Source organism: Panthera uncia, unplaced genomic scaffold (assembly GCF_023721935.1).
Source record: "Panthera uncia isolate 11264 unplaced genomic scaffold, Puncia_PCG_1.0 HiC_scaffold_1433, whole genome shotgun sequence".
NCBI classification, from domain to species: Eukaryota; Metazoa; Chordata; class Mammalia; order Carnivora; family Felidae; genus Panthera; species Panthera uncia.
This window is the reverse complement of record NW_026058067.1, coordinates 49,956-76,310: the sequence shown is the minus strand read 5'-3', so window position 1 is coordinate 76,310 and position 26,355 is coordinate 49,956. Positions and strand designations below refer to the sequence as shown.

At 38.6% G+C, this 26,355-nt stretch overlaps 1 protein-coding gene across 1 annotated transcript in view; it reads right to left on the bottom strand.

Annotated features, from left to right (window-relative positions):
• Positions 1–15,382: 15,382 nt before the first annotated feature.
• LOC125917054 (repulsive guidance molecule B) overlaps positions 15,383–26,355 on the bottom strand; it is a 28,913-nt gene continuing 17,940 nt past the window's right edge. Inside the window, exon 5 of the mRNA XM_049623307.1 lies at positions 15,383–18,767. Within this exon, the coding sequence (XP_049479264.1) occupies positions 18,099–18,767 (669 nt within the window). The 3' untranslated portion in view covers positions 15,383–18,098. The remainder of the gene's footprint in view (positions 18,768–26,355) is intronic.

Sequence of the window (26,355 nt, the reverse complement as noted above, 5' to 3'; positions counted from 1 at the left end):
CAACACATGCTGGGTATTGATTCAACATGCCCTCCAGTGAATCAGCCGCCTTCTACTTTTTTCTAACCTCATCATTCAGAGAGCTTGGAAGCTATCAAGACTGTCTTCACTGATAAATGGCTGCAAGGCTTACACTGGGGATGAGAGCTAGGAAAGAGGACTGAATTTTTGCTCATGGAGAACATGAGGTGAAAGAAAGACTTCTCTCCGCTGTACCAAAAGGTGAGGGAGGAGGTGGTTCTTCTCAGAAAAACTGCAATATTTTAATATACTTTTCTTTCTTCTGGCCATGGAAGAACCTATATATTTACCATCTGGGATTTTCTAAGTCTCCACTTAAGTAAGTTGTCTTTATAAGAAGACTAAAATATGTAGAGAACTAGGAAGACATTTTTAAGCAGGGGGATATTTTTGGGTTTTCCATGCCTATCTAATGACCCTATTCAAAAATGAAGAGTTGATAGAAGTTTCACCAAATTTATGATTCACATTTCTATTTTATACAGAGCATTATAGGAAAAATTTTGAGACTTTTACAGTGATCTCATGTCTATTGATGAGCAAGAAGAGATGCTTGAACCTGTTTCAAAATTAATGTAGGTTAAGAGGCAGTTCACTCAATTCTGTATTTTGTGTAACTTTTTTTGGTAGCCATTGGGGGTGGGGGGAAAGAGCCAAAAACCAAACACTCAGTAATAGACACATTAACCATTGTTAAGACTCTTCATGAAGGAGAGAGAGCATTTTTCTCCTCTTGGACATAGGTTGTAAATGCCAAGAAGACATGATTATATATTCTAAAACATGTAACAGTATCATATAGATGATTTCAATAGATTAATTTCAGTTTGAATTGATGAAGAGCTGAAAAGATACAACACTCTAAGATAAGCACTTAGATTCATTATCAGTGAAGGTTGTGTTTGGATTTATTATCTTGCCCTGCGTATTAAAGACTTGTTTTTGTTCTATGTGGGTGTGTGTGTGTGATACACATGTTAGACACAAACTAGTATTATCTTACTATTTGTAGGGGGTTCTTTCCCTAAATGAGGCATTTCTTTCTTTCCCTCAGGAAAGTATAGATAGGATAATTTCATTTGTTAGATAGATAGTAATTTACTGCATACAAAGTTTTAATAGTAAGTTAAAATGATTTGAAATAAATCATTTGCCAAAACAATGCTTTTGTATCTGTGTCAGATGGTGTTTTCCAAAGATGTCTAAAGATAACTCTAGTCCTACATTATCTTCTACAATATTATTTTTATACTTTCTTACCAAGAGGTGGTTTATTTCTCTATTTTCTTATACAGTATTTGGATAAGCCCTGTGATTGCTCTGACATATGGTATACAGTGGAAGTGACACTGTGCTAGTCCTGGTATAGCCATTAACTCCATTTTATTTATCTTCTCTGCTTTTATACTATCTCCCTCTTAGAGCTGCCATGCTATGTATGTAAGCCCAAGGCAAAGTCAACATAGAAAAGCCATGTGCAGGTACTCTAGTTAGCAGCCCCAGCTGATCCCCCAGTGAAGTTGCTATCAGCCATTTGAGTGTGCCAGTGAAGTCGCTATCAGCCATTTGAGTGTGCCATCTTGGATGTCCAGCCCAAGTGAGCATTTAGATCACAGTATCCTCAGTTGATCTCTAACTACCACTGAAGGAGAGATCCCAAGGAAGAACCACCCCACTGAACCCAGCTAATCCATAGAACCATGAGACAAGGTACTTTACTTTATTGAAACCGTGGATACACATCATAGAAATGTGTATCCTAGATTTTAAGTTTCTCTAGGTAAGGAAATAAGACTATTTAGCTTTAAAAAAAAGACTATTTAGCTTTGACTCTCTAGCATTCAACAGTGTTTTGTATTTAGTAGGTATTCAACAAACATTTGTTAACTGAATAACTCTTCCCTTTAATATTACCCTCAATCCAATTCTTCTACTCATTAATATATGTCTTCAATTGCAGTGAGTTATTTTATATAGTGAATTTATAGTCCTATCCCATGATTGCCAAAGAATGTGATTCTGATGAGTTGACAAGTTCCAGCACATTTTTGTGAGGTGATTAGTAATGTTGATATTTATATAAGATTTTATTGATGTTATATACATGCACATGAGTTTATATCAGTATTTATATATAAAGCAGTCTAAATATTTAAAATTTTTTGACCCTATTGATTCAAACAGGATGGTGAAGTTCATTTTTTATAGTAACTAAATAAAGTATTTAACTAAGATTATGGGTGTGTGATTTATCTTCTTATGATAATATTCTCAAATATTTTAGATGCATTGTTAACTAACAAAATGATAATTTGTAGTATTTACTAATTCATAAAAAATGATAATAGACTGTCTTAGCATTTTCTTTCAGGTAGGTAACTATACTTTAAATCATATACAACAATAAAACATTATTGGACTGAGCATGGTTTTACATGGCAAGCATTGACTTGATAATCTCAGTGAACCTGGATGCTAATGTAAACAAGCTCCACCCCTTACTGCTTGGTGATCACACCCTAATTAGTCAACCTCTCTGCTCATTTTCTTCAAATCTCCTAGAGTTTGCAAAGTGCCTGCATTGACATGATAGATGATCAAAAAAATCCCTTTGCTTCCCTCTGTTGGTGTAGGATCAGTCCAGTTCTAGTATTTTTCCCTTTCACACAGCCTCCATGTTGGTATTCTTAATAGGTTAGGGTCAAAAAAAAAAGTGGCTACCACGAGCTTGGAGTCTTTACAATGATCTCAGTTACATCTGTCAACTTATTCTTGACTCTTTCCTTCTTTGTTTCTTCTAATTTCAGTCCTAGTTCTACTCTTGTGGCATTACTAAGTTGAATTATTCCTTCCTCCCTTCCTTCCTCTCAGAAACTGAATAAAGTGGCCAACACCAAAGTTGTAGAGCACCAAAGTGACAAAATTTCATGAAGGTCTGTGGTGAAGTGAGGGAGAGGCTCACTGCCCATTTTGTGTTATGTTCACCTAACAAAGAGATTGCTCCCAAGAATGTAAACTCTCTGCAGGTAGTTGGAACCACAGGTGGCCACGTTCCAGTAAGAGTTCCTGTGAAGTAGAGAAACCGGCTTGCAGAGTGAGAGAATAAAAAGTACTTGTAGAATCAAAAGCAGAAATGAGACCCTAACAGCTTTCCAGGCAGTTTCCAGCCTTGTGGGTCTGGCTCCATTCCTGCCCTTGGGGTTGCATAAGATATTTCTGAAACCTTACAATAAATCCCTCGTGCTTTTGTGCTTGAGGTAGTTCAAATTGGATTGTGTTGAGGACATCATAGAGTCTTGATCAGTTATTATCCCTTCCAATGCCTAAGAGATGTATAATAAATTTTAAAAGCAAATATATGAAAGGAGGATGTGATGTTTAATTTCATATGTCAATTTGAGTGGACTAAAGATGTCCAGACTGTACAACATTACTTCTGGATATGTCTGTGTGAGTGTATCTGGAAGAAATTAGTATTGGATTCAGTAGAATGAGTAGAGATCTGTCCTCACCGATGTGTGTAGGCTTTATCTAATCTACTGGGGACCTGAATAGAATGAAAAGGTGGAGGAAGGGTGAATTCTCTCTCTCTTCAAGAGCTGAGACATTCATCTTCTCCTGCCCTTGCATATTGGGGCTGCTGCTTCTTAGGCCTTCAGAGTCTTGGACTTATACCAGCTGTTCCCCATTTCTCAGACCTTTGGACTCAGACTAAATTCCACCACTGGCTCTCCTAGTTTTCTAGCTTGCAGATGGCAGATTGTGGGCCTTTCAAACTCCATAACTGCATGAGCAAATTTCTATTACAAATTCCCTTCCCTCACCCCACATCCCTGACATTTGAACAACATGGGGCCTGGAGGTCCCAACTGCCAACACAGTAAAAAATCCACATATAACTTTGCCCCAAAACTTAACTACTAATAGCTTACTATTGACTGAAAGCTTTGCTAATAACATAGGCAGTTGTGAACACATATTTTGTATATGTATTATATTCCATTTTCTTAAAGTAAGCTAGATAAAATATTAAGAAAATCCTAAGTAGACCCATGTACTACTGTGTTCAAACCTGTGTTGTTTAAAGGTCAACTGTTGTGTTTTTACATATACATCTACATATATATGTGTGTATACACAGACACATGTATATACATACACATTTGGTTATATACACATTGTATCTGTACCTATCTATATTTATATATGTACATGTTGTTATATATTATATATTCCATTGGTTCTATTTCAGGGAGAACCTTGACTGATACAGAGGATATGGGATTACTCTATGCCACTACTTTTCTTCGTAAATATCTCCAGCATTGCCCTGCATTTTTATAACTCCATTCTGTGTTTTTATTAGCTATGTACAATTTTTTTCACTTGTCCCTCCTTCACTGTTTACTTCTTTGTCACTTTCTTCTTCCCAGTTCTGTTATTTTTATAGTCCTTTTCAACATCTTTTCATTAACTTTTGTCCATGTTGCTTTTTTATTGAGCGTCTGTGTGCAATTTCTCACATTTGTCTCCTCTCACTTATTACCTTTGAAAAAATTGTAAGATCAGAGAGTGGAAAGACTTGTTCAACCACCAGGCTAGGCTGCCTTCCTTTTGCCATTTTCTACTGCAAGCAGTTCTGAAGAGTTCAGAATGCTATCCCTGGCCTAGTCTGAACAATTGGAAGGGATCTGCAGACAAGAGCTAAGGTTACGTTGTAAGCACCACAGGGACCTGTCTCCAAACACTCTATGTGCAACCCAGTCAATGAAAACATTTTAGAGTGTCCTTTCCCAAAGCTGGATACTCTACTGGGACTCTTACTTGCTGAAGTGCATAATACACAACCAGAAATCTGCAATAATTTCTCTGGTAGCAGCTTTTCTTCAGAGTTCTTCCTGTCCCCAGGCCACTCTTCATCCCTAAGGTTCTGTCCAGGGCAAATAGTTGTTTGCAGGTCAGCATTACTCTCAGTTAGGGCCTTACAGAGTTTATGCTGAGATTTCTGGGGCATTACCATCAGGAGGCAAGCAGGAGTCATGTGGTATGCGCAACTTTTGCATTTGGTCTCACTCATTTTTCTAGAAGCCCTGGTACCAAGTTCATCCCCCTTATGGATATGTCTAACTTAGGTGTCTTTGGAACTTTGACCCAGACCTAGATTCTGGAACGTTCATAGGGGCATAAATGCAAATTTAGTTCTAGGAATAGCTCAAGGGTTTGCCACTTCCCCAAAATGAACATATCTTCCTTTCCTCCCAGCTCCCCAAATAAACTTTCACCTATTTCCCAACCTCCAAATGTCAACCAAATTTCCAATTTGACAGAAAACTCAGAATCTTATATTTTGTGCCATCCCAAGTTATTTGACTACTCTTTCCTTTTTATTCCCAAGATGGAGGATGAACATTCATGGCTCAGAATGTATCCCTTGTACTTAGAATGAGCAAATGAATAGATCTCTCCATAGTCCTTACTGCACAAATCACCAACAATGTATTAATGGCATTGTTATTTGACAGCTCAGAAGAAAATCTTGCTAGAAAATAAAATTATTGTCCTTGGCAGTGGTTACTACCTTGCTGCTTCCTGTGTAAAGGCTTTGAAAGCCTTTTGTGCCATCAAGTAGCACTATTTCCCTTGGCATTGCCAAATTATTTTATTTTTTATTGATGTATAATTGACATATAATATTCTATTAGTTTGAGGTGTGCATGATAGTGATTCAAAATTTTTATGTTATGAAATGATCCCCATAAGTCTAGTTACCATCTCTCACCATATAAAGTTATTACAGTATTATTGACTATATTCCCTATGCTGTATATTTCATCCCTATGACTCTTTTACTTTGTGACTCTCAATCTCCCTCACCTATTTTGCCTGCCCTCCCAGCCCCTTCCCCTCTCTGGTAACCAACAGTTAGTTTCCTGTATCTGTAAGTCTGATTTTATTTTGTATTTTAGTTTCCATGTAAGAAATCATATGATATTTGTCTTTCTCTACGTGACTTATTTCATTTAGCATAATAACCACTAGGTTCATACATGCTGTCACAAATCACAAGATTTCATTCTTTGTATGACTAAGTAATGCTCCCTTGTATGTATGTATATACCACATTCTACTTGATCTGCTCATTTATTGATGAGCACTTGGGTTGCTTCCACGTCATTGCTATTGTAAATAATGGTGCACTGAACATAGGGGTGCATATATCTCTTTGAATTGTTGTTTTTGTTTTTGTTCAGATAAATAGAAGTGAAATTTCTGGATCTTGTGGTGGTTCTATTTTCAATTATTTTTTTTCATTTTATTTATTTTAGAGAAAGATAGATTTGGAGGAGAAGGGCAGAGAGAGAGAGAGAGAGAGAGGATCTTAAACAGGATCCATGCTCAATATGGCACCTGACGTGGGGCTCATCCTACTACTATGGGATTATGACCTGAGCCAAAACTAAGTGTCAGACACTTAACTGACTGAGCCACTCAGAAACCACTTTAATTTTTTTGAGGAACTTCTATATTGTTTTCCATAGTGGCTGCACCAATTTATATTCCCACCAATAGTGTATAAAGGTTCCCTTTTCTGTACATCTTGGTCAACACTTTTTTTTTTTTTTTTTTTTTGCAACAGCCAGTTTGATAGGTGCAATGCTGTATCTCCTGGTGGTTTTCATTTACATTTTTATGATGGTCAGTGATGTTGAGCACTTTTCATGTACCTCTTGGTCATCTATATGTCTTCTTTGAAAAAGTTTTCTGTTCATTTTTATTTTTTTTTTTTAGGGGGTCCTGGGTGACTCGGTTGGGCATCAGACTCTTGGTTTCAGCTCAGGTCATGATACCAAGGTTTGTGAGTTTAAGCCCCCGTATCTGGCTCTGCGCTGACAGTGTGGGGCTTTCTTGGGATTCTGTCTCTCTCTCCCTCTCTCTCTGCTCCTCTTCCACTCACTCTTTATCTCTCTCAAAAAAATAAACTTAAAACAATTTAAAAAAATTAAATATTAAGATGAGTGAGTTATTTCTGTATTTTGGATATTAACTCTTTATCAGGTGTATTATTTGCAAAAGTCTTCTCCTATTTAGTGGGTTGCCTTTTTGTTTTATTCATGGTGTCTTTTGCTATGCAAAATTTTTTTAATTTGATGTACTTCCATTTCTTCATTTTAGCATTGGTTGTCTTTGACTGAGGATACTTGTCCAAAAAAATACTGCTAAGACAGATGTCAAAGAGAAAGGGGGAACCTCTTACAATGTTAGTGGAATGCAAACTGGTGCAGCCACTCTGGAAAACATTATGGAGATTCCTCAAAAAGTTAAAAATAGAGATACTCTAAGATCCAGCAATTGCACTATTAGGTATTTACCCAAAGGATACAGAAATACAGATTTGACGGGGTACATGCACCTGATGTTTATAGCAGCATTATCAACAATAGCCAAACTATGGAAAGAGCCCAAATGTACATGAACTGATGAATGGATAAAGAAGATGTGGTGTAAGTACATATATATATACACACACACACACACACACACACACACACAATGGAATATTACTCAGTCATCAAAAAGAACGAAATCTTGCCATTTGCAATGATGTGGATGGAGCTAGAGGTGCTAAACCAAATAAGTCAGATGATAAATACCATATAATTTCACTCATATGTAGAATTTAAAAAACAAAACAGATGAATATAAGGGAAGGGGGACAAAGAGAGAGGGAAGCAAACCATGAGACTCAACTGTAGAGAACAAACTGAGGGTTGATGGAGGGAGGTGGGTGGGAGATAGGCTAAATGGCTGAAGGGTATTAAGGAGGGCACTTATTATGATGAGCACTGGGTGTATATGTAAGTGATGAATCACTAAATTCTCCTGAAACTAAAATAATATTATATGTTAACTAAGTAGAATTTAAATAAAAATTTGGGAGGAAAAAAAAAAGCTCTCCTCACAGAACTTACTGCCTAGGTTTTCTTCTAGGAGTGTTATGGCTTCAGGTGTTAAATTAGTAGTCTTTAATCTATTTTGGTATTATTTTTCTCTATGCTTTAAGATAGTGTCCTAATTCTTTTTTTTTTTTTTTTTTTGGCATATAGGTGTTCAGTTTTCTCAACATCATTTATTGGAGAGACTCTTTCTCCCCCATTGTATATTTTTGCTTCACTTCTCACAGATTAATTGACCCTACATGCATGGGTTTGTTTTGGGGCTCTCTAATTTGTTCCATTGATCCATGGGTCTACTTTTATGCCAATACCACACTGTTTTGATCACTATAGCTTTGTATTATAGTTTGAAATCAGGGATTGTGATATCTCCAGGTTTGTTCTTCTTCTCCAAGATTGCTTTGGATATTTGGGGTGTTGTGTGGTTCCGTACATGTTTTAAGATTATTTGTTCTAGTTTTGTGAAAATTGCCACTGATAAATTGCTTTAAAATGCATTGAATCTGTAGATTGCTTTGGTTAGGATGAATGTTTAACAATATCCTTTCAGTCCATGAACACAGAATATCTTTCCATTTATCTGTGTTGTCCTTCAACTGCTCTCATCAATGTCTTACAGTTTTTAGCATATAAGACTTTCAAGTTTGTGGTTTAATTTGTTACGAGGTTCATCTTTATTTTTTGGTAGCTCATGTTTTATTTTGTTTAAGTACAATTAACAGTTTTATATCAGTTTCATGTGTACAGCATAATGAATCAATAATTCTATACATTAGTTCTCACCACAATAAGGGTGTTGACATCTGTCACCATACAATGTTATTACAATATCATTGACTATATTCTTGATGCTGTACTTTTCATCTCTGTGATCTCCTTATTTGATAACTGGAAGTTTGCACCTCTGAAACCTCTTTATTTCACCCATCCTGCCACCTGTCTCCCCTCCTGTGACAACCAGTTTTTTTCTTTTATTTAAGACTCTGGTGTTTTTTTATTTTGTTTTGTTTGCCTCTTTCTTCTTTGTTTTGTTTCATATATTCCATGTGTGAGTGAAGCCATATGGTATTTGTCTTTCTCTGACTTATTTCATTTAGAATAATAGCTGCTAGGTTCAGCCATGTTGTTGTGAAATGTGAAGATCTCATTCTTTTTTACAGCTGAGTAATACTCTATTGTGTATATATACCACATATTCTTTATTCATCTGTGGATGAACACTTGGGTCACTTCCATATTGTGGCTATTGTAAATAAATAATGCTGCAATAAACCTAGCAGTGCATCTATCTTTTTGAATTAGTGTTGTTTCTATCTTTAGGTAAATACTCAGTAGTGGAATTATCGGATCATGTGGTATTTCCGTTTTTAATTTTTTTTTCCCATTTAAAAATTTTTGAGAAACCTCCATACTGTTTTCCATAGAGGCTTAATCAACTTACATTCTTACCAGTGGTGCATGAGAGTTCCTTTTTCTTTACTACCTTACCAAAACTTATAATTTCTTGTCTTTTGAGTTTAGTCATTAAGATAGGTGTAATGTGATATCTCTGTGATTTTGATTTGCTTTTCTTTCATGGTTAGTGATGTTAAGCATCTTTTCATGCATCTGTTGGCCATCTGGGTGCCTTCTTTAGAAAAACATCTATTCGGGTCCTCTGCCTGTTTTCTTTTGCCCTAGAGCCTACTGTGGCTTAATCCTGTGGCAGCCACCAATATTTTAAGATAAGTTGGTCTCCAGGTTTATTACTGAAACACCATGGCAATATCAGTAAATTGCCAGAGTGGATTTCCCTGCGGTCACACATTTATTTAGTCAAACAAATCGCGTTGGTTCCAGTAAGTAGCAGATGTTATCAGTTGTGGGACTTTTAATTGGATTATTTGTTTTTTTGTGTGTGTGTTGAGCTGTATTAGTTCTTTACATATTTTGGATATTAATCTCTTATTGAATATATCATCTGCACCTATCTTCTCCCATTTGGTAAGTTGCCTTTACATTTTTTCAATTGTTCACATCGTTATGCAAAACCTTTTTATTATGGTATAGTCCCAGTAGTTTATTTTTGCTTTTGTTTCCTTCGCCTGAGGAGGGATATCTAGAAAAATATTGTTATGGCCAATGTCAAAGAAGTGTTTTCTTCTAGGAGTTTTATAGTTTCCAGTTTCACATTTAGCTCTTTAGTCCATTTTGAATTTATTTTTGTGCATGGTGTAAGAAAGTGGTCCAGTTTCATTCTTTTGCATGCAGCTCTACAGTTTTTCTGGCACCATTTGTTGAAGAGCCTTTGTCCTATTGTATATTGCTGCCTCCTTTGTTGTAGATTAATTGACCACATTAAGTGTGGATTTCTTATTAAGGCTTTGTATTCTGTTCTTTGGTTCTGTGTGTCCATTAAAATTTTTTTTTTTAATTTTTTAACGTTTATTTATTTTTGAAACAGAGAGAGACAGAGCATGAACGGGGAAAGGTCAGAGAGAGAGGGAGACACGGAATCTGAAGCAGGCTCCAGGCTCTGAGCTGTCAGCACAGAGCCCGACGCGGGGCTCAAACTCACAGACCGCGAGATCATGACCTGAGCTGAAGTCAGATGCCTAACCAACTGAGCCACCCAGGCGCCCCTAAAAAAATATTTTTTAATGTTTATTTACAAGAGAGAGAGAGAGAGAGAGAGAGAGAGAGAGAGAGAGAGAGAGAGAAAGAGAGAGAAAGGCAGTGCGTGAGCAGGGGAGGGGCAGAGAGACAAAGACAGAATCTGAAGCAGGTTCCAGGCTCTGAGCCAACAGCCCAGAGCCCCACACGGGGCTTATACTCAGGAGCCGTGAGATCATGATCTAAGCCGAAGCCAGACACTTAACAGATGAGCCACCCCGGTGCCCCCTATGTGTCTCTTTTTGTGACAGTGCCATACAGTTTTGATTACTAGCTTTGCAGTATATCTTGAAATCAGGGATGGTGAGACCTCTAGATTTGTTTTTCTTCCTCAAGATTGCTTTGGCTATTCAGGATCTTTTGTGGTTTCATACACATTTCAGAATCATGTGTTCTAGTTCTGTGAAACGTGCGTTGGTATTTTGATAGTGAGTGCATTGACTCCATAGATTGCTTTAGATGGCATGCACATTTTAACAATAGTCTTCCTATCCAGGAGCATGGAATATCTTTCCATTATTTTGTGTGTCATCTTCAATATCTTTCATTGTTGTTTTATAGTTTTCAGACTACAGGTCTTTCACTTCCTTGGTTAAGTTTATTCCTAGATTTTTTATTCTTTTTGGTGGAATTGTAAATGGGATTTTCTTAATTTTTTTTTTTTTTCTGATAGCTCATTATTAGTGTATAGAAATGCAGCCAATTTCTGTTTGTCCATTTTTTTCCTGTGACTTTACTGGATTTGTTTTTTCTAATAGTTTTTTTTTTTTTTTTTTTTTTGGTGGTGTCTTTAGTGTTTCCTGTATATATTATCATGTCATCTGTAAATAGTGGTACTTTTTCTTTTTCCTTGCCAATTTTCCTTTTATTTCTTTTTCTTGATTAATTGCTATGGCTAGAATGAAAGTTCCTGATCTTAGAGGAAAAGATTTCAGCTTTTTATTATTTAGTATGATGTTAGCTATGGGTTTCTCATAAATGGCCTTCATTTTGTTGAGGTACATTACTTTTATAACAACTTTGTTGAGAGTATTTATCACAAATGAATGTTGAATTTTGAAACATTTTTTTCTGCATCTATTGAGATGGTCATAGAATTTTTATTCTTTTTGTTATTGTGGAGTATCATGTTGATTTGCAGATGTTGAACCATCCTTGCATCCCTGAGATAAATCCCACTTGATCATGGTATATGACTCTTTTAATGTATCGTTGAATTTGGTTTAGTAATATTTTGTTTGGTATTTTACATCTATGTTCATCAGGAATATTGTCCTACAGTTTTCTATTTTGTGGTGTCTTTGCCTGGTTTTGGTATCAGGATAATGCTAGTCTTGCAAAATGAGTTTGGGAGCATTTTTCCCTATTCACTTTTTTTTTGGGAATAATTTGAGAATGATAGGTACTAACACTTACTTAAATATTTGGTAGAATTCACCTGTGAAGCTGTCTGGTCCTAAAATGTTATTTTTTAGGAGTTTTATTTCTATTTTTTTTTAGAAGCAGAGAAAGCATGAGTGGGGGAGAGGGGCATGAGGTAGGAGGCAGAGAGAGAGATAAAAAGAGAGAGAGAGAGAGAGAGAGAGAGACAGAGACAGAGAATCCTAAGCAGGCTCCATACCCATTGCAGAGCCTGACATGTGGTTTGACCTCATGACCATGAGATCATGACCTAAGCTGAAATTAAGAGTCAGATTTCTCAACTGACTGAGCCATCCAGGTGCCCCAGAAGTTTTAAAAGTAGTGATTTAATTTCATTTCTTGCATGAGTTTATTCCTATTTTTTTGTGATTCATTCTTGGAAGTTTTGTAGAAATGAACCATTTGTTTCTAGATTTTCCAGTTTTCTGGTATGTAATTAATAATTGTAGTAATCTTTCATGATCCTCTGTATCAGTTGTAACTTCTTTCATTTTTATTTTATTTATTTGGGCCCTCTCTTTTTTTCTTGATGAGTCTGGCTAGAGGTTTATCAATTTTGTTTATCTTTTCAATGAACGAGCTTTTAGTTTCATTGATATTTCTATTTTTTAAATCTATATTTTATTTATTTCCACTCTGATCTTTATGACTTCCTTTTTTTAAATTTTTTTTTTTTTAAATTAATGTTTATTTATTTTGAGAGAGAGACAGAGAGCGAGTAGTGGAGGGACAGAGAGAGAGGGAGACACAGAATCCAAAGCAGGTTGTAGGCTCCACGCTCTGAGCTGTTAGCACAGAGCTCAACGTGGGGCTCAAACCCACAAACTGTGAGGTCATGGCCTGAGCAGAAGTCGAACGCTTAACCGACTGAGCCACCCAGGCGCCCCTATGATTTCCTTCCTTTTACTAACTTTGAGCTTTACTCTTTTCCTAGTTCCTTTAGGTATAAAGTTAGATAATTTGAGATTTTTCTTGATTGTTGGGTGGGCCTGTATTACTATGAACTTAGAATTGCTTTTACTACATTCCATAGATTTTGGTAAGTTGTTTCCATTTTCATTTATCTCAAGGTATCAATTTCCTCTTTGATTTCTTCACTGACACTTTGGTTGTTCAGTTACACGTTCAATATCCATGTATTTGTGTTTTTTGCCAGTTTCTATCTTGTAATTGATTTCTGGTTTCATACTGTTACGGTCAGAAAAGATTCTTGACATGATTTCAATCTTCTTGAATGCATTGAGACTTGTTTTGTGGCCTAACATGTAATCTTTTCATGGCGTGTTCCACATGCACTTGAAAAGTACCGTCTATTCTGCAGTTTGGGATGCAATGTTCTATATGTATCAGTTAAATTCATCTGGTCAAATGTGTCATTTAAGACCAATATTTCCTTACTAATTTCCTGTCTGGGTGATTTATCCATTGATGTAAGTGGGTATTAAAGTCCCCTAATATTACTATACTACTGTCAAGTTTCCATTGACATCTGTTAATATTTGCTTTATATATTTAGGTGCAAGGGCTACATTAGTGATTGAGATAATCATGTTTTAAAAATTATGTCATTTATGACAAGTGCAATTCCTACTTGATTAATTTGTGTATGGTTCGGTCTTGTGTATTCCATTTGGTAGCAGTGCTTACTTTTTTTTCTTTTTCTGTAGTTGGACTTTTCATTACTGTAATAATAATAATAAGTGTCATAGAACTGTCATCCATGATGAGCTGTCAGTTAGAAAACTTGGCCCTGTTGCTTTCTTCTTGCTGGAGTTTGGTATACTGACTGTAATATATTTTAGCTGACCAGCCTGGTGGGTTCACTTGGTTTGAACAACACTGTAACCAGGCAGGGTGCACATTCCATCTGTGTTGGATCTGTTAGTGTATTTCCTAGGCTGTGGCTGCCCCACTCTGTTTATAAATATACACACTGCTCACAAGAGAGAGGAAACACAAACTTCTGCACTCCCAGCACATACTTCATATTTTGGGTACAAAGGACTAAATATTTAGTTGATACTATTTAGTTGATGTTATTTAGTTGATAGTGTCAAACATTTGCTTATTTGGTGAAGGTAGAGTAATAAGTTCAGAGACAAATATTCTTGAAATAATAATATTGTGATATGGCTTATCCGTTTGGAAGACAGAAAGGGAATGGAAGGAGAAAAATATGGTGAGCTTAGGCAGTCAAGTAATAACGAACTGTGAACTGCTTCCTCTTTTTTTTTTTAATGTCTTAGATTCTCTGAGGCAGGGAGATAGTCCTTAAGACACATACAAAGAAACTGCTAGATTTTTTCTTGCTGTTCCCCTAAAGTATATTTGCTCAGAAAGGACCGCAGCAATCCAAGACTCTGGTATTCCAGCTGATCTCAGGCAATAGAATACTAAATGTGGCTACAAAAACAAACAAACCCCCAAAAGACAACAAAATTCCAGTAACTAACAGGATGCTTAATGTTTGTTAAAGTCACGGTTTCCTGTGTAAAACAATAAAGACCTCCTTGTTAGGTTTTTGGACAGTTCCTTAAATTTCAATTCCTGAAAAGCTGGGGGTCTGGATTTAGAGTATACAGAAAGAGAAATTTTGACTTGTAAGTATAGACTTCATTGTGATGTGGTTTATTTCTTAGTGTTCATTTAGTGTAGGCTTATGTATTAGGTTCTCAGTGGCTGTATCACAGTCATCTTATTTTGTGTTTCAGAGGATTTTTGTTGTTGTTCTGAACTACACTTAAACACTATGTATAAGGATTGAGTCTTCTATTTAAGAAATGATTATGTAGGTTTCCCTGAGTTGGAATTTGTCCCATTTAGTATTTGACTTAGTAATTGATTTCCTTTGCTTTCAGTTTGGGTTTAATTTCTTTTTCAAGTTTTTCTACCCTTCGGCATGTTTCTTGAACAAAGAACAAGTTGAGATCTTGTGATCTCTTTTTAGAACATCCAAGAAATAGGGATTTACAAGTTCCCAAAGCCAAAAAATCCTGCCCCCAAGTCCTTCCCACCAGAAGTTCCCATCCATGCTATCTTAAAAGCACCACAGGGCAGGTCCCATGTCTGCCAAGGGACCAAAACTATTACTAAAGACAGACCTTTAGGATCATACCAGTGGCCTAGTTTTACAGATTCTTACTTGAAATTGCTTAAAATTGAAAAATGAAAAGCTACAGTAAAGATGTAGTTTAGAAAACACGCAAGTTTGTGGACAGTTTTGGATTGTCAGTAATCAGAGGATTTTGCACAAACACCCCCTCACTCCCTTTCTTCCCCTCCTGTGTTCTGCAGCTCTTCCAGCAGGTGTCACTATAATCACAGAACAAACATTCCACAGCATGGTATGTAACTTTATTTTTCTAGCATAATAATTTAAAGTATTTACACACTGCACACTCACTGTTTTACACAGATACTTATCCATATACCTATGAACCACATCTAAAGGTTTCTTTGCAAAGACTCGACACACTGTGGGAATTTCCAAGCATTAACAAAGGGAAGAAAAGGACAAAAAAATGTTTTGAGTCTTTTAAAGACAGCCATGTGGAGCATCTGTGAAAACCAGTGTTTTCCCTCAAGTTTTAACCTCCCCCAGGAGACCTTTGAATAGCTACATCTTATCCATGTGGTGGGATCACCTGAAACTCTTGGTTAAGGAAGATTCCAAGAACCAAAATGTACAAGTACTATTTTCTCTAAAAGTCCTAGAAAAGAAATGGAAAATAAGCTGGCCCTTCTCTAGAGAAGCATCTGTATTTCTTAGTCATCTGTGGGGACTGTAAATGTTGTAGGAGGACACTGATTATAAAGGGAAAATAGCCAAACACACTGGCACAAATGCTAGTGAAACAGAATGCTTAGAGGCATCCTTCCCAGCTAGGATATGGCAGAGCAACCTGTTTCTTTCCCCAACTATTAGTAGAGGTGGTGATTTTGCTTTCCCTAAAGAGGACAAAGGTAATATGAACCATATACACTCTAAAGCCAGACACTGTAGAAACTTCTATTGCTTTTACCTCACTTTTATACTGTTCACACAAGAATAGTGGTTATACTCTAAATATTTTTCCTCCTTTGTTCTACTCAATTACCTAACAAAATTACTAGCTAACTATAGCTTCTGAACTGGTACATGTTCTGTAGGTGAACAGAAATAGCCACAGTTCAGAGCTCATGGTAGGTAGGCCCCCGCGTCTTTATAGAAGGGTAACAAGTTCAGTTTCACTTCTCTGGTATTGCGTCTTTTTATCAAGTAAGAAGTAGGGTGCCTTTGTGATTTTCCCAGACTTCCCAAGACTATCCTCTCCTAGATCAGAAAAAGAGCGGTTTCCCACCTCTAGATGAACCCACAGCTCCATGCTGTAATTGGATCATCAGTTCACTAAGAAATAGAATTTCACGAACCAAAATCCTCTTCTCCTGCCAGTTTGGGCCTCTGGCCGTGACCCTAATCAATGGGGCATGGCAAAAGGCAGGCCCCAGGTTTAGATACCTGGCTATCTAAAATTCAGCACAAGTTGGATCCTAATTGCTGTGGTATATAAAATTAACTTTCTTCTTGCATTTATGTAAATCTGAGTAAGGTAAGGTACAAATTATTTCGTTTCTCCTTGGAACCAAACATTTACATAGATACAATAGAAATCCACCTGCCCTAGGTAGAACTCACTTCCTCATTGTTCTTGCATTTTGTGGGTGGTGCTTTCCTTTTGCAAGGGCGTGCCAACAGGTGAAATGGAAGGAGGCATTTTACTTTATAGGAATTTTACCAAGTTACATGAGCACTCACTAGTATATTATCACTATAGATGTTACAAAGGAGCATATCTAATTAAAGAAAGAGAGACCACCTGGGAAGCAACGTTGCTCAGTGAGAAGGTCTGGGTTCACCAGAGCCCATTTTGCCACTTACTGGCTCAGGCCCTCAAAGTTTTCCTGTCATTTAACACCCTATCCTTTCCCTCATGCATACAGACACGTCAGCGCCAGCGACTGTGAAGGCCACGGTGTGGGCGGCAAGGAAGAGTGGCACACCTTGTGATGGGATCTGGGCCTCGACATGAAGAGAGAATCTAACAAGGCCTAGTCTCTGGGTTCATCAGGTGAGGTTGAGGAGGGTTTACGGGGGGTGGAGACAGGGAGCAGTGTGTCTCTGGGCATAAACAGCCAAGGAAAGAAGGCTTAGAACTTGGGCTTGCACAAATGATACAGAGAAGAGCAAGGCGTGATACGGTTTAAACAGGAACACGGGAGGAGGAAATGTCTGAGAGCTCCTGGCGTCTAGTAAAATGCCTGGTATTTATCTATGAAATTGCCATCACCAGCCCCTTCTGACCTAATAGAAACAGCAGTTTCATATGGCTCAACCTCACATTCCCTAAGTGCTCAGAACAATCCTAATTAATGAAACCTGTAGTAATACACTCCCTGCCCTTTGAAAAAGTAACAGTTGTGAAGGAGGGCGAGGGTTTCTTAGAGATGCGTGTTTCACAAGAGCCAAAGTGCCTGTCGGGGAGTTAGTTAGCTGTCCTTCCACACGGAGTGAGAGTAAGGACCTCCTCGCTCAAGGGACGCAGCTCCGCCAGCAGGAGGCCAGTGAAAGCTGCGCACCCAATGTGGCAGATCAGTAGCAAAGGGAGAAGGCAGGGACGGACAGCCAGGGACAGCCACGAGCACCGTCACTGGTCCTCTTCAGCGGGAACGCTGCGATGGCGTCTGTGTATATGTACTATACGTACTAACCAGGTACACACATAAATATTTAATATATAAAAAATAAAGTGCTTTCTAACAGGTCCCCCGGCAGGGACATTATAAAATATTTCACAAAACTGCAAAACAAAATCAATACAGTCGAAGAACACTACATCCAACATACTTGGAACAGTCACGCACATTATGTACAGTCTGGTGGGTGCCCCGGGACAAACATCCTGTCATATACATGGTATATACATATATACTCTTTTACTCAATATATTATGACAATATATATTTTAAAATTCTGTTATAGACAAAAAATAAAAAAACAAAAGACAATCCCTACAAAAACACAGTAAAGATCAAGCACGTGAGTCCCAGACTGACAGACAAATGGCCGCCTCCACGGGGTGTCCCGTGGCTACTGCTCGGGAAGATGTGCCAGCGTTCCTTCCTCGGGTGCAGCGCCCCCACGTCCTCCAAGGCACTGTGAGCAGCGGCGGTGAAGTTGGCATCCCCAGTGGTGAGCAGGTCGAAGACACAGGACTGGAAGTAGATGTCCTTCACTGGCATCTTCTCGTGGCACTGAGCATTGGCAGCCTCCAGTGTGTAGCCAGGCCAGGCCTGCGCCAATGAGGTGCGAGGCACGCTGTGCCCCAGGATGGCAGACACCTGGCCCTGCCCATCATCAATGCGCTCGCTCAGGGGGCAGCCATTCACACACAGCTGCAGGTCCTGGCTTTCCTCATAGGACATGGCCAGGTCTTCAGGCATGCGGATGGCGAGGGTCAGGTAGCGACCCAGCTGCCGCACAAATACCGTGGTCCCTATGTAGCGGGCGTGCATTTCCACGTAGCGGCCGCTCTCCCTCTCCACGATAAGCAGGCTCTTGGTGTCGCCATCCCCACCGCTGGTGCTGCCATCCACAAAGGCGGACGGCAGGTCATCTGTCACAGCTTGGTACACTTTCTGATCTGTGCACTCACGGTGAGCTTTGAAGATGATGGTTATCTGTGGGGAGGAACGCATACAAATTTAAACAGGGTGGAAGGGAAACAGAAGTGTTCTCTTCTAGGCTGGAGTTGAATGGCTGGAGACAGGATCTCCAGACTCAGGCCCAAGTGCTCCTGCGTCACAAATGAAAGGTGCCACTGTTAAGGGGGAGAAAAAGTCCTCTAGGCTTAAGTAGAAAAATTTAATGCAAATCCAGGAAATGTGCATCAAGAAAAACTTTACTTTCCTCAGACAGAACCATGTTGCTGTTCGGATACAGGTAATTTTTTCTGATAACTTGGTATCTTCTTCCCCAAACAGCTGACTGGTGGTATAGCTCTGAGAAAAAAAAGACTCCTTTCTAAGTTATGTAGAAACTTATGGGGCTTAATTAATAATATACCCACCAGAACTTTGATTTCTAAAAAGATTCCTCACTGGATCATAAATCCAGCCCCCATGGCTCATCATTACAAACATTCTTACAAACACTCAAGAGACAAAGCAGAGTTGAGGATGGGGCCATCCTGCCAAGAGCCACCAATCGTGCCTCAGCTAAGATTTCTTTAAGTCTCTTAATCAAATGTTTCACATGACTGGCTAATCCCTGGGACTGGGAAATCACTTGGCAAACACAGGTCCCGGGCACTGGCAGAGAATAAATACCCTCAACCTAGTTACAGCAAATGTTTTCCCCAAACAGCACAATGGCCCTTGAACTTCTCAGAAATTTTTTCTGGAGCCAAGTCTAAATTCTCCATATTAAGCAGACAAAATGGATAATACAAAAGCTTTCCTTTAGTAAACCCATTTTCCTTCCTTATTTAGAACAATTACAAGACACTGAACCTTCACCTCCAACACACTCAGCATGTCTGGTACACGTGGTGTAAGAAGAGGACTATCAAGAGAGACAGGGCCTTCTGGGTCACACAAGGTAGGAAAAGCTTCCTGAAGAAAAGGAAAGACAATAGCCTGCCATTTCTGTTGTCAGGACCTGAAGTAATGGCGTATTTTTCTTTCTTCTTGAAGAAGAAAACACAAACAAAAACAGGTGACCTCAGTCCAGGAGGAAGGTAGACCGGCCACACTACAAACTTCTCTGGAGAGAGGAAAACTTCCCTCTCCTGCAAGGGAGCTAATGCAAACAACAGACCCTTGTTACAAGGGCCAGAAAATGCCCTGCTTGCCCCCCTCCCCACCTCTCTTCTACATATCCTCACCACCACCCTCTAGTTTGTCTGAAATTTTTTTCCTCAATCTGGCCAGCATTTACTCACACTATTTAATTCCACATGTTCCCACTGGTGTTACTTGACTGGAATTTTCCAGCCATTTCATTTTACTTCAGCCAGTTAGTTATAAAGCCAGATCTGAACCAGCTGCACCGTAGCAACTGGTTAAACTCATATCCGTTGTTTGCAGCTGCAACTAAAAGCCAGACAATGTACTATGAAAATGCTTGGTGTTCTCCCTTCCTAATTACCCTGACCCACAATTTAATTTCACTACCGGCCTTCTCACATTTCAACACCTTCTTAACAACCCAAAGGAGGTGTACCAGAGATGACTGCAGGAAATTTGTTGTGCATCCAACCATAGGACCTTCCAGAGTGAATGGGATTCTGAGCTAGATATCTAATGGGACTATAAAATAGATTTATTTGGTGGCTCTGAAGACAGTTTGACAAGTGCCTTTTTTAACACAAGCCAGGATCCTTTGGAGGTGAAAAGATTAATTCAAGTAAATTCTGCACCTCACAGAGTTGAAAGCTAATACAGATGGCTCCAATAAGGGTGAGTAAAACTTTTCATATAATCACTGTCCTCATTTTTACCCGGAGCATTCACACACTCAAGGACTAAACCAATGATTCTACAAGAGCTAAGTAATTTGTCTTTCTAGTCTAACCAACCTCAAATTTAAGTGAAAATTATTTGCAAGAATCAAGTACCATTTTGTTCATCTTAGGAAAAACAAAGAGGAATTAGTTTTGTTGAGACAATCAGAGACCCAATTCCAGTCAAGTTCCTAAACGGGCAAGCAAGAGTCAACATTAAGAGGAGTGGAATAGTTCCACATGTCTTACCAAGCCTAGTGTTTTCTTTAAGCACACCAATTCCAACTCAGGAGTCATTTCAAACACCTCATGCAGTATTGTCCTCTGCTATGCCTGCTCCACTAACAGTAACTCCCATAACCCTAGATCAAATAACACTCAAGCTTGACTTCTGCACTAAGATCTACATTTACCAAATATCCCAGTCTTTCTAACAGATTTTTGTCCAATTTTCTAGGAGTCATTTTCTCTATGAGACAGCAAAACTGATATTTCTCTTTTGGGCAAAATAATTCTCACAGCGCAAATGTACAGAATTAGCCCTTGAATCAAAATCTTGGGACTCCTGGGTGGCTCGGTCAGTTGAACATCCGACTTTTGATTTCGGCTCAGGTCATGATCCTGGGGTTGTGGGATTGAGACCCATAATCAGTGTGGGCCCTGCTGAAGATTCATTCTCTTTCTCCTTCTGCCCCTCTCCCCAGCTCACATTCTCTTGCTCTCTAGAGGGGTTTCCTGAGTGGTTCCCTGTAGTTTATGTACTGAAGAGGTACCTAGAGATATAATCAACGTGAGTGAAGAAAACACCAGGCAACAGTTGTACGTGACTTATATTTTGTAATGTAACTTCATTCCTTATACAATTACAACTCAAGCTCTTAAAAAAGGCACTCAGCTGTAAGAAGCCAGAAATTAATTTTCAGATTCTATCTTGTTTTTAGAAAAACAAAATTTTTTTATTCTTATTTTTTAAAAATATTTTTAATGTTTATTTTTGAGAGAGACAGAGTGTGGGCAGGGAAGTGTCAGAGAGAGAGACAGGGAGACACAGAATTTGGAGCAGGCTCCAGGCTCTGAGCTATGAGCACAGAGCCTGACATGGGGCTCGAACTCATGGACTGCAAGATCATGACCTGAGCCCAAGTCGGACACTAAACTGACTGAGCCACCCAGGCGCCCAATTCTTATTCTTAAAAAAAAAACAAAAAAACAAAACAACAAAAAAAACCAAACACCTCAGAATTTTTGGACATTCCAAATGTTTTCAACTGCCAACTAGCAGCTATTAGAGGGTGAAAACAGGATATTCAAAACTGTATTCTAAAGCTCTCAAACAGAGAATTTAAAAACACCAGCTATAGTGCTTACTTTTCCCCATCCATGAACTGATCCATATGCTATAATAACTCAATTTGGCACATCTATTCTACGCCACACCATTTATTATTGATGGATGACATTTCTGTGCATTTAAAACATCAATGCCTTTTGTTAAACCTTTCCCACCAAGTCCCTCTCAACCCCTACCTCAGACAAACTACTCCAGTACTCCTCATTCATTTTTAATGTTGCACTCCCTAAGATCTTTACCACCCACAAGGTCTATTAGGAAGACAGAGATAGCAGCTACAAAACAACCTTTCTACATGTGATATACGGATTTAAGGTTTGCTGTGAAAAATCGAACTTTAGGGGCACCTGCCTCTCTTTTCCACCACGAAAAGAAAATGCATTAAAAGAAAATGAGGTAACCAACAAAGGAAAACCCAGGCCCAGCTTTGCCAAGATAGAGAAAGAGCTCCACCAGGCTCAACAGCTTTGTGAAGTGCTGTGCATAGGTTTTCAAACAGCAGAATTCCCTTAAGGCTGTACACTTAACTACTTGTGCTTATTGTATTTTGGAAGAAACAACCATCAGCGTTTAGTCAGGCTATTCAGCACTGTAAGTGCAGGACCTTACCAGAATCTTCAAATTCCAGAACTGGACTCTCAGATCAAGGGACTCCTATCTCTTGGATTAAGATGGGCCAACAAACGAAACTGAAATAGTCCCAGAAATTAGGAAAGAACACAGAGAAACACAATTTTGATAAGTACCTGGTTAAAATTCTGTTTGTGTTAAAGGAAGCTAAGATTAATTCTATTTCGCATCATCAGCTGATATGTCTGCTTCATTAGATCCTCTGGGTGCAATTATAGGTTGGAAAAAAAAAAAGGCACCTATAAGGGAGGATAAGAGAACCACTGCTCACATCCCCTCTTACCCTTACTTAGATAAACTGGCACACAGCCTCTACATTAAGTCCTCTGGTGTGAGCAAAAATAAACCACTCCAATAAGGGTACATGCTTCAAAGGAAAACATTCACAAGCTCTATCTCTAGGTCCAAAATATCTACTCTTTATTTCTCAGGGTCAATTTCCTCTCAGATCAGGAATAAAATAAGGATGTCCACTCTTGCCACAGCAATCAGACAAGAAAGATAAGTCATTCTTAATTCGTAAGGTGGAAGTAAAACTGTCACTATTTGCAGATGACAATGATACTATGTATAGAAAACCCTAAGGATCTCACGAAAAACCTATTAGAATAATTAAATCCAATAAAGCTGCAGGATACAAAATTAATATACAGAGATCCGTTGCCTTTGTATATACTACTAAGAAGCTCTCAAAATGAGAAATTAAGAAAACTATCCCATTTGTAATTGCATCAAAATTAATAAAATACCTAGGAATAAATTTAACCGAGTAAGTGACACACCTCTATTCTGAAAACTGTAAAACAATGATGAAAGAAATTGAAGACAACAAGTAAATACACAGTAAGATATACTATGCTCATGGAGTAGAAGAATACTGTTAACATGTCTATACTACCCAAAGCAATCTACAGATTAAATGGAATCTCTACCAAAATACCAACAGCATTTTACACAGAATTAGGATTAAAATCTGTATGAAATCACAAAAGACCCTGGGTAGCTAAAGCAGTCTTGAAAAAGAACAAAGTTGGAGGCATCACAATCCCTGATTTCAAACTATAACACAGAGCTGTAGTAATCAAAACAGTATGGCACTGGCACAAAAACAGACACGCAAATAAATCGAACAGAAAAAAAAGTTCAGAAAGAAACCCATGCTTATATGGACAATTAATGTATAACAAAGTGGCACAAGAACATACAATGGAAAAAACAGTCTCTCCAATAAATGGTGTTGGGAAGAGCGGACCACTTTTTACACCATAAAAATAAAATCAAAATAGATTGAAGACCTACATGTGAGCCTGGAAACCATTAAAGCTCCTAGAAGAAAACATAGACCACAATCTCTTGAATGTTGGCCTTAGCAACATTTTTCTCCGTAGGTCTTCTTGGGCAAGGGAAACAAAACCAAAATAAACTATTGGGACTCCATCGAACTAAAAAGGTTTTCCACAGTGAAGGAAACCAACAAAATGAAAAGGCAATCTACTGTAAGGGAAAAGATATTTGCAAACGGTGTTTCTAGTAAGAGAATAATTTTCAAAAACATATAAAGAACTTATAGAAGTCAATACCAAAAACAAAATCCTATTAAAAAATGGGCAGACGACCTGAATACGCATTTTTCCAAAGACGACGTACAGATGGCCAACTGACACATAACAAGATGCTCAACATCACTAATCATCAGGCAAATGCAAATGAAAACCACAATCAGAGATTACCTTACACCAGGTAGAATGGCTAGTATCACAAAGACAGAGCTAACAAGTATTAGTGAGTAGGAGAGAAAAGGGTGGGAACGTAAACTGGTGGAGCCAGGTGCCACAGCCACTGTGGAAAAACGGTATAAAGGTTCCTCAAAAAATTAAAAATAAAAGATTATACCATCTGGTAATTCCACTGCTGGGTATTTACTCCAGAAAAATGGAAACTAATTTAAAGAGATACATGCACCCCTCTGTTTACTGCAGCATTGTTTACAATAAACAAGATTTGGAAGTGACCCAAGTGTCTACTGAAAGTAGAATGGATAAAGAGGGTGTTACCCTAAGTCAGATAAGTCAGAGAAAGAAACACTGGATAACTTCACTTATACCTGTAATATAAGAAACAAACAGACTCAAAATACAAAGAACAAACTGGTGGTTGCTGGGGGCGGGGTGGTGGTAGCAGTGGAAGGATGGGTGAAATATAAAGGAGATTAAGAGGTATAAACTTCCAGTTATAAAATAAGTAACTCATGGAGATGAAAAGTACAACAAAGAGATTACAGTCAATAAGGATGTAATAACGTCGTACAGTTACAGATAGTGACTATACTTATCGTGGTGAGCACTGTATAATGTATAGAGTTGTCAAATCACTATGTTGTATACCTGAAAGCAATATGACATTGTATGTGAAGTATACTTGAATTAAAAAAGACACAGTAGAGTATTGTATACAGTATTTAGAGGAAACTGTTGAGATGGTCAGTAACTGATATGTAATTCTAAAATGACGACTTAACCTATACATCAAGTATCTACATACAAGAAAGCTGAACCTAAGACCTACAAAAGTGTATTTTTTTAGGTACTAGCAGAAAGACAGTATACATGTGTAAGAGGAGGGTGGCGGACTCCTCTTTTAGGGCTGGAATGAGGCCTCTTACCTTCAAAAGAGGTATCAAAATAGGTTTCTCTACCCTCGGAATCTCTTTCCACAGAGCTCTGTTCTAGGCGCACTTCCAGGATTCCAGAGAAATGGAATGGATCAGACTTATTTATTCTTCAGTGTTGCCCCAGGTAATACATGCAGGAACAAGGGCTGCCTTGGCTGCTGGAGGGGTTCTTGGCAGCGGATGGAGAAAGAAGAAACCAAACCAGAGGCGAAGGACACCCACAGCTGAGGCTGCTAGGGTGGTCCAGGGGAGAAGCGTTAATCTCAGTGGCTGGAAAGAATACGCAAGAGTGAAAGGGAAGCAGGCCCAGGGATGACACATAAGAGGCACAAAAATGTAGACTTCCAAAGAGTAACTTCTGTGTACTTAAAACAAGGAAGGCTCTAAGTATAAATAGGCTCCTAGACAGTGAAATAGGCCAGCTTCCTGGTACAGAGCAGAGCAAGGCTAGGCTGGGCATGAGGAGGGAGGGCATCTAGTCCTCAAGTCTTAGCCACTCAGAGGACTCAACATGGCACTTGTTGGTTGCTGTATTCAGATTTTGCATTATGATGAGGCCACCAAGTGTAAGAAGTCATGTTTCTAGATGTGAAGTTAAGCATGTGTGGACAGTGTTACAGGCCTCCACTGCCACTGTGCTTCAGACCAGAGGCCAGAAGTATTCTGAAAGGTGAGAGCCAGGGCTGGAGGTGTAACTCTAGGGGCAGGAATCTGCCCTAGCAGGTCTTGCCTTTGGGGATTGCCCTCCAAAGAGGCGGAGGGGGCAGTGCCATAGATCCTGAGGCCCTAGAGCAGAACCTCTGGCCAATGCCCTAGGCCTTGGTTCAGCAGAGTTATTGCCCAAACCTATGGGGATTAGGAAATCACAGCTTCCGATCATTTTTTACTTCTGAGAAATGATTTGAAAACTAAAAGGGTCTGAAGGTCTTTATAATACACTCACTCTCTACCACTTCTAGGTTCAATTTCAAGTTCCCAGGGCTATTAAAAAAAAGAAAGAAAAAGCCCATTCACGAAAGAGGTGGCTGGAGGTGATGACCATGTATTTCAAGAAGTCAGTTAACTGAAATGCTACAAGCAATAGCCTTGGTCTTCATGTGCGTGAGGCAGGAG